At 40.5% G+C, this 9,238-nt stretch overlaps 1 protein-coding gene across 2 annotated transcripts; it reads left to right on the top strand.

Annotated features, from left to right (window-relative positions):
- Window positions 1-398: 398 nt before the first annotated feature.
- vgll2a (vestigial-like family member 2a) lies at window positions 399-7,549 on the top strand. Of its 2 annotated transcripts, none has more exons than XM_061051590.1 (4): window positions 399-651; window positions 2,923-3,169; window positions 5,273-5,758; window positions 7,033-7,549. In XM_061051590.1, exons 1-4 carry the CDS (start codon window positions 574-576, stop codon window positions 7,080-7,082), a joined length of 861 nt encoding a protein of 286 aa, XP_060907573.1. In that variant the 5' UTR covers window positions 399-573; the 3' UTR covers window positions 7,083-7,549. The 2 variants fall into 2 exon arrangements, with proteins under 2 accessions (XP_060907573.1, XP_060907574.1); XM_061051591.1 differs by having other exon boundaries at window positions 6,824-7,549.
- Window positions 7,550-9,238: the final 1,689 nt, after the last annotated feature.

The following is a 9,238-nucleotide window of genomic DNA, read 5'->3' as shown; positions in this document are numbered from 1 at the left end:
AGCTAATTTTACACAAGATAAACCTAATGTGGTAAAATGAAATCACTGAACACTAAGGGAACAAGTCGACATTATTTTTCTCCAGTTTTGTTTACAAGGACACGATTTCACTTCCATTTTATAGAGGTGTACTGTAGCCACAAATACTCCTTAGTGTTTTTCTCTTTTGTTGAATTTGAAGGAAAACGATGAATTAACAGCTAAGCAAGGGTGACGAATAAAATCTGTAATGTAAAACCAGTTAAATAAAAACAGGTTAAAAGGTTTTCAGTTGATGGTTTCCTTGTGATTAAAAGCCCATTAAGAGCAGAGGTGGAGCTGTGGCCTCTGATTGGTGGGAGGGAGGCGTCAGAGCTGGGTGTGTGTGAGGGGGGAGGGTGGAGGGAGGTGGAGGGGGATCCCTTCAGTGCGTCCGGCCGCAGTCCAGCGCGTAAAGAGCGCAGCACAGAGACTCTCCGTCCTCCCCTTCTTCCACTTTACTGTCGAGTCCTTCACGGCCCGGATTACTGCTTCCTCTCCGTCCCGCAACGCGCTCTAAATGAAGCTTAGTTCTTCTTCGTGACTTTCTTCGCCATGAGCTGCCTGGATGTGATGTACCAAGTGTTTGGTCCTCAGCCTTATTTCAGCTCCTACAGCCCCTATCACCACCAGGTAAGAGTTTTAATATCATCTTCAAGCTGTTTTCTTAAAGAGCTCGTTCACTTTGGTCAACTTTAAGTCTGTTTTGATGAAAGAAAAACTTTAATATTTACGGTTATAAGTCCATTTAACAGCCAGCTGGAGTTCATTTACCATGCAAACACAGCAGCTAAAGTAACCACTATCTATGATTATATATGAGAACTCTATATGTGAACGAAGATACTTTTAAACCGGCACTCAGACAGAATAAAAGCGCGTAATGGACGGTGTTAATGCGCAGAAGAAGAAGAACTCAGCCAGTGCGTAAAGCGAACATGAAACTTTCTTCAGCGGCAACCTGTAAATTGATTGATACTTCTTTAACTTATCAGGGCTGACATGACAGTCGTCTACTCCGCAGAGAGTCCGGAAAAAGTTGTATTTTTTGTTTTGTTTATTGACTTAGCCTCGTATTAGTATTAGCCTTGATTATTACAAAATAAAAAGCTGACAAACTTTATTAAAGTCCAGACTTATGTGACTTATTTTTCCTTTTTGTTTCGCACATCAAATCAAATCTCAGTGAGTGTACTTCTCTTCACAGCTAAGTAAATACATTTTGATGGATGCATTTGCTGCTATTTTTACTCTTTGCAAACAACTCAGGCCCACATTTTCTTTTGCTATTTTTATCCGGACTGACCAGGTGAATGTGACTTATTTTAGGTCTAATGAGATTTAAGAATGATACACTTAAAATGTGAGATGAAGGGGCCACAGCCTACATTACTCCGCAGGGAAGAAGAGCCTGAGGGGAGATGTTAATTTAATTAGGGCTAATTAATAAACCAAACAGGATAAAGGTGAGAGGACATTTAGCCCATGTGGGTGAAACCAGCATAACGATCGTGCACATTCAAATAGACACTGAATGAAGTTTACTCTGTTTGATATAAAATGATGATGACAATGAGGTCGTTATTTTGCAGTGTAAAACTTTTTAACGAATTTTGTAGATGATAAGATTATGAGGTTTGACACAACAAGACAAAGACAATTAATTTCAAAAAGTTTTATCCACCTAAAGTCTCATTTCCTTCCTTATGTTACTTAATTGAGAATGAAAATCACTTATTTCACACTGTGAGCCCGGATAAATTGAGTCTACTTAGAAAATCTTGGACACTTGTTGCCTTAAAAAAACGCAATAATGTAAAATAAAAACTTGAGTTGAATTAACTCCTCTGTTAAAGTGAAAAAAACTGAATGCCAAGCACTTGATGTTTCTAAAAATGTGAAGTCCAATCAACTCGGCATTTAGTGTATTTCATTTAAATTATCACGTTAGTTCATCTCAAGTATTCATTATCTGTTACTTAGTTTTTTAAGGCAACAAGTTTGAAGATTCTCTGAGTAAACTCAACCTGTACTGTACCTACACTTCAGTGTCACATTAGGGTCAAACATTAAGATTAAACAGTGCTGATGGTTCAATCTTTGTTTTCACATATCTGTGTTTAAAAGACTCAGACAGTATGAGCTCAGCAGTTGTTCGACATGTTAAAGGTCTTTTTTTTTCACCCTCTTTAAACCTCTCAGTCAACATCCAGAGATGTTTCACATAGTGCCAAAACTCACTGTGTCCGTCACATAAACAGACTCTGGATCAGCCGCTGCTTACACATGCTGCACTCCACAACACAGATGCTAATTTAAAGGATTCGTATTATTTGCATGGTTAAACTTTAAAATGTAATGGCATGAAGCAGCTGTTATGTATATATGTATTATTCAATGTCATTATTCAGATGTAGTAAGGAAAAGGAATGAACATAAAAGTTCAGAGGTGTTTCTGGTCTTTGTGAGCTGCAGCGGTGAAAATGATGTGTTGAAAATTTGGTTTAAAAGCAAACACCACTTTAAATTTGAATAAAGTGCTGACTGAAGTTTACAAAATGTTACAGAAGAAAATGAAGCCAGGTGACATACCTGTAATTGGTAATTGGTGATCAATAAAAGGAAATCAAACAAAAACTTTAACTCAAATATGCAGGAGAAAAGCACTGTTTTTTCTTCAAAGTTAGAGCTTGTTGTAAAATAAATGAATAAAAGATGTACATACGATTGCAAATACTTATCGCAGAGAACAAACCTGTTGCATCCAAATAAAATAAAATCCTGAGGTAAGATGTTCAATGTCATAAACTTTAATTCTGTACCTTAAATCTCAAGCAGCAAACCGTCGCATCACTATAAATACATTTTTAATAAACAGCATAAAACCCTCTATGTCCTCTCTAGAAACTGGCCTTGTATTCCAAAATGCAAGACCCACAGGACAGCGGCAGCCGGCTCGGCCCCGCGGGCCCCCCGGTGATCAAAGAGGAGGACAAGGAGCTGCCGCCGGGAGCCGAGTACCTGAACTCCCGCTGCGTCCTCTTCACATACTTCCAAGGAGACATCAGCGCTGTGGTGGACGAGCACTTCAGCCGAGCCCTCAGCCACACGACTGCCTACCCCCCCTCAACCAGCCACAAGGCCATAAGAGGTGTGTGTGTGTGTGTGTGTGTGTGTGTGTGTGTGTGTGTGTGTGTGTGTGTGTGTGTGTGTGTGTGTGTGTGTGTGTGTGTGTGTGTGTGTGTCGCCTTAGTTTATGTCTATCAGGGTGGAAAACATGACTTCATTTGTCAGCTCAAAGCTGCAAGTACAGGATTTCTGACGGGCGACGTTAGATTAAATATAGTCGTTCAAAAGGTTGCTAAATTAAATTTCTCTTAAAAGTTCACGAGGGGAGAAAGGCCGTGCTTGCAGTAGTCGTTTTTCAGTGCCCTTTGCTACAGTTCACAATCGTATAATGTTTTCATCTTGAGGTAAAAGAGATAGTTCCTTGTGATAAAGGTGTCATTTATCTGGGTTCTTCTTACTTGATGTTTTGTACATCATGCAGCATTTCCAGCTACACCTGATGATATAGAGGTAAAGTTATAATTAAGAGGAAAGGACAATGTTGTTGTTGTTGTTGTTGTTGTTGTTGTTGTTGTTGGGTTTTTTCTAACGTTGTGTCATTTGATTAAGAAAGCTTGTTTTCTAAGCATGATGTTGTAATTAATTTGTGTAAATCTGTGTTTGGTTTATATTCGCAGCAGTTACTGTTTCAAGTTAACCAGACTTCAGAAAAGTTACAGAAACAGAAAAAAAAAAAAAAGTCAGGCTCTGTCAGCAGGTCGTCGTTTTTTTAAAATGGAAATACATGGCGCACAAAATAATTACGTTGGTATGAAAAAGTCTGAGTGAAATATTAAACTGATTTAGATTTTTTTTTGTCATTATAATGAAATGATTTCATTCATGAAAGTAACGACGGTTATATAAATTGTTGGTGATTTTTTTGTTACCTTTAGTGCAGCTGCGTCTAGATCATAGATATCACGCCGTGATAAAGTCTCTTTGGCGTCCAGGTAAAAAGTGACTCTACATGTTTATGTCTCTGACTTGGTAACCAGCTCCTGCTGCCACATGTCCGATGTGTCCACTTGTGACCCCAAGTTTCTCCCACTGCTTTGTCGTCGGCATGCATATGAATGTGCATGAATGGGATTAGCTGATTCTGATGGACTCTTTACATATCAGCCTCTACCATCAGTGTGTGAATGTGGAGGTGTGACCTGCGGTGAAAAAGAGCTTTGAGTAGTCAGAAGACTAGAAAAGTGCTATACAAGCTCAAGTCCATTTACCATTACTTAACAAGTAACATAATGCTGAATTTAAAGTCATCCTATTGTCCAGACCGGCTGCTTATGTAGATATTATAGAATAATAAAAACTCAATGATAATATCTTTGTTTTATAACAATCTTTCAATCGATCATAAGTAAGTTTTCCTTGGTCAACTGCAGATCTTATTTTCTCATCTTCAGCATCTAGGTTTTGCTGTTTTACACTTTTGTGTGAAGATTCCCCACTCTTCAAATTGCACTTTTTCTACCAACCAATCAAATACCTACACATAATCATTAACAATGACTTAGAACTGAAAACGGAAGAAAATTCCCTCTTTAATAAAGAAGCTGTAAAAAGCAGATGTTTGAAATGTAGCTTTTTAAAAGGGAATCCGACGGGGCGCTGGTGGGGCAGTGGTTAGTGCGAGCGCCCCATGTATGGAGGCTGCGGCCCTCCAAGTGGGCGGCCCAGGTTCAAATCCAACATGTGGCTCCTTTCCCGTACGTCATTCCCCTCTCTCTCTCTCTCTCTCCCTGATTTCCGACTCTATCCACTGTCCTATCTCTACAATAACAGCACAAAGAATCGGAAAAAAAAAAAAAGAATACGATAAGGAATCGATTATGAAACTACAAATGTATTTTAGTTCTGATTAATTTTCTCTAATGGTGATTGAGTAATCAGAAACGACTTCAGCTTTACGTTCTGCAAAATAAAACATTGCAGGAGTTGTGATGATAAACTACAACTCAAAGATTCTGCAAAAGGCGTTTTAAAAGTTTCTAAAAGGTTTTTTTTCAAATGTATCAAAATGTCCTTCGATGAGTTTCTGGAGGGAAGCTTGGGTAACTTTATATAGATCACTTTTTTTTTTTTTTAAGTGTCGGCGTCTTCCTTCATGATGTAACTCTTTGGATTTCTCTTCTCACAGACGGATCATTCCCCATGAGTCAGAGAAGTTTCCCTCCGTCTTTCTGGAACAGCTCCTACCAGCCGTCCGTTTCCTCCACGCTGTCCGCTCCCCACACAGAGCTCCCCTTCCACGGGGACCCGTACTCCTCCGCCTCCCTGCACAGCCACCTCCACCAGCCCAGCCCCGACACCTGGCACCCGTCGCATCACCACCACCATCACCACCACCACCCGTACTCACTAGGGAGCGCCATAAGCACGCAGAGCTCAGCGTACTCGCGCCCAGGCGTTCACGAGATGTACGGCGCGGCGTTCGACCCGCGCTACAGTTCTCTGCTGGTGCCGTCGGTGAGGCCTCATCACCGCCTGACGTCCAGCAGCTCGGTCCCGGGGCCCAGCAGCTCGCCGTGCGACCTGGGAGGGAAGGGGGAGTCGGGGTCGGGCTCCTCCTGGAGCGGGGCCTTCACAGGAGCCGGAGCAGAGATCGGACTCAACATGGACACAGGTATTTTCAACTTTCAGATAAAAATAAAAAAAGGTTGGGCTACATTTTAAAGGCTTTAAAGGCTGATGCAGCAGATGTCGCCCTTGAGCACCAGCAGGAAACCAAAACAACTCGCGCTGCATTGTTGTGTTAGCATGCTAATGCTAGCGATCTTTATTATGCTCGTATCTTCACACTGCATGTAAATTTACCTGAAATGAGCGTGATCTAGAAACACAGTTAAGCAGTGAGTACAGTATGTTATTCTTCTTTTCTCTAGTCCCTCAATTAAACAACTTTTATACACGAGGGGAGGAGTCAGCCGGCCGTCCTGGCGATGTAAACAAAGTGAAGATAGGACTCTGAAAACTCTGAAAACATCACAGACAGTGGGACTCGGGTGTTACACCCATTGTAGACAGTCATGACTCACAGAGTTATTTTCAGAGGAGATACTTGATTTATATTATATTTAAGTGTTAAAAATCACATATAAAGACTTTAACATTTTTTTAGCTGCCTTATGTGTGCAGAGCAATGTACGCGCATCTTTAACAACTTTACATTTACAAATCTGTCAACTTAACAAACAAGCCTGAAAATGTCGTCATCATCTTCAATTCTCTTTTTTAGCCAGAGGAAGAATTATGAGACAAACCGACAAGGCAATGAAAGCGATAAAAACAAACAATTAGCCCGCTTAGCTGTAGCTTCATATCGAACATCCAATTTGGATTCGATCATTAAAATTCCTCAGCGGTAACCTCGTCTTCTAAACGACCAACGCAAACATCCAAATCCATACAGCAAAGTAGGAAAGTTACAACCTCAAACCTGATTTAAATGTCCGCCTCGGATCAATTTACCACCAAGTGTTGTGAATGGACAAACTTACTGTCAATCAGCACCTTAACACCAGCTGTCAACTTGCTCTCTGTTGCTGTTTTGCTTTCATCCCCTCTGTGCCTCGGGCTTTTCCTCCTGCTTTTATCAACAAGACATTCAGGCTTTTTTTCTAATCTCCCTTTTCTTTGCTTTTCTCTTCCTTTGACTTTTCTTTTCCTCCTTTCTTTCCTCCTCTCTCAGGTCTGCAGGCACAGGATAAGAGCAAGGATTTGTATTGGTTTTAGAGACCCCCTACCCCCCCTTCTTCTTCTACTTCAGCTGTAGACTCTATCCTCCACTCCTGCTCTACTCTGTCGCTCTCCTGCTCTTACAGGATGACTCACAGAGAAACTGAAATTTTTAGTCAAGACGGCAGTTTTGTGCTGTAACTGCTTCTGGTCTACTTGCAGCTCGGTGTTACAGCGGACTGTGCGGCAGCAGCACAGCCCTGCTGAGCTGAAAGTTGGCAGTGTGGATACGAAAAGAGAGAAAGCAAAGCGTGGAAACAAAAGTTGGACTCGCAGAGAAGAAGCGAGGCGACAATCTGATTTTGACGGATGTGGACAGAGACAAGGACTCTGTGCTTCTGTAACAGACGGGGACAACATTCCTAAACTGGAAAAAAAAAAAAGGTCTGGGGACAGACAGAGACACATGTTGTCGAGCTCCAAAGACAAGCAAGCGCTTAAGGACTTGGCATGACTTGCTTCACTGCGGACAACTGGGCAAAAAAACACTGGGAGTGTTATGGCTGGAGAAAAAGGCTGTGTTGGTGTCGAGTAGGCTGCACAGCACAGAATCTGACAGACTGTGAAAGGCAGGAGGAGTCCAAAAAAACATTGGTTTACATGGAGTATTTGGTACAATGTCAACTGTCTGTATCAATGTAATTATTTTATGGCACATTAAAAATTAAATTAAACAGTTTCTGATGGTTTTCAACTGATATCGAAAGATTTAGATGTTTTCCAATTAACAATCAAATCAAACAGATTCAGTATACTCAAAATTTCAACTTGTTCCTTTTGAGTTATCGAGTTTCAGGTGTTTTATAGGATCATCCCACAACGCAGTGTCTAAAGAAAACGGTGGGGACACTGACAGTGGAAAAAAATTGTTAATACAAAATGTAAAATAATGGTTTGGTATTTATTTTCTTTGTGGAGATTATTTGGATCCAGTTTATGAATAGAATGGAATTAGTACACAGTAGGCTCAGTAAGATGTTTCTATAATTTTGTCAATTTGCAGGTCTAATAAGCCGGGATAACTATGTTTAAAATATTCAGTAATTTAATCAAAATGTTTTTTTGCTGCTGTTATACAATACAATACTTTATTGTTCCCCGGGGGGAACACATGAAGAAAGCATATAACACAGATAGAAACACGTAATATAGGTAGAAAACACATCAGCGTGGAAGCTTCTTAAGGGCTTCAATCGCTGAGGGGAAAAAAGCTCTTTTTGAAGCGTGCCCTCTTCCAGGTTCAGGGTTCTGTATCTCCGACCCGATGGCAAATCTTATTCACACAACTTTTTCAGCAACTGATGCCAAAAATCAAAACATTCACTTTGAATATCAAAGCTCTCGGCTTGACCCGCAAACTCATTGCTACTTTGATATTTGAGTTTATTCCCAGGTTATGTAATTAAAAAATAAATTATTGCACGTTTTTAAATTCATAAAATTTCAGTACAGTAAAAGTAAAATAAAAATGATGGGTTCTGTGTGTACATTAAGAGTTATCAACTTCTGTTAAGTGTTACATTGACTGACGGGCTAAAATCGATAAAAGAGCATTTAACCTTCCACAGATATAATTAGGATTGTTTTGTTTCAAGTGCGCCCACTACAGCAGCAGAATGATACTGAAGTGGAACGATCACTATTTCACCTGCAGAGTGGACCAGACTGTGCTCGGCTATTTGTTGTGGACGTCTGCCAAAAAGTTTTCTTTGAGGGCAGGATAAAAAAAAAAAAAAATCTTTGTGATTGCGTCGACAAAAGAAAAGTAAACTTTACACTCTTTATTTGTGTGTGTGAAAGAGGGACAGGGGAGGGAGAGAAAGGGGAATACTATGATGAATGAAGAGAATGACGGCTATTTGAAGCCACTTGACTCCCTCTCTCTCTGCTCCCATGCAGCTGTCAACGACAACTGCTCCTCAGCTCAGTGAACGCACCCCAGACATACACACACACACACACACACACACACACACACACACACACGCACACGCACGCACACACGCACACACACACGCACACACGCACACACACACATAAACATGTATATGTGACTTAGTGAGGACCATGAGCTGTTGATTTTTTCTGAGGACCTTTAATAAAACTGCAGCTAAAAAGGTTAGAAAATCAGAACTCTTGATAGTTTCACACACACACACACACACACACACACACACACACACACACACACACACACACACACACACACACACACAGACACACACACACACACACACACACACACATTAATATATGTCTATATAACTTAGTGTGGAACATGATCAATTAATATTTTTGTGAGGACCACCAATAAAACTGCAGCTAAAAATGTTAAAAAATCAAATCTTTTCCCAGTTTTGAATCGAGA

The sequence above is a fragment of the Labrus mixtus genome, chromosome 12 (assembly GCF_963584025.1).
Source record: "Labrus mixtus chromosome 12, fLabMix1.1, whole genome shotgun sequence".
NCBI lineage: Eukaryota > Metazoa > Chordata > Actinopteri > Labriformes > Labridae > Labrus > Labrus mixtus.
The sequence above is the reverse complement of the archived record's forward strand: the minus strand, read 5'-3'. Positions and strand labels throughout refer to the sequence as shown.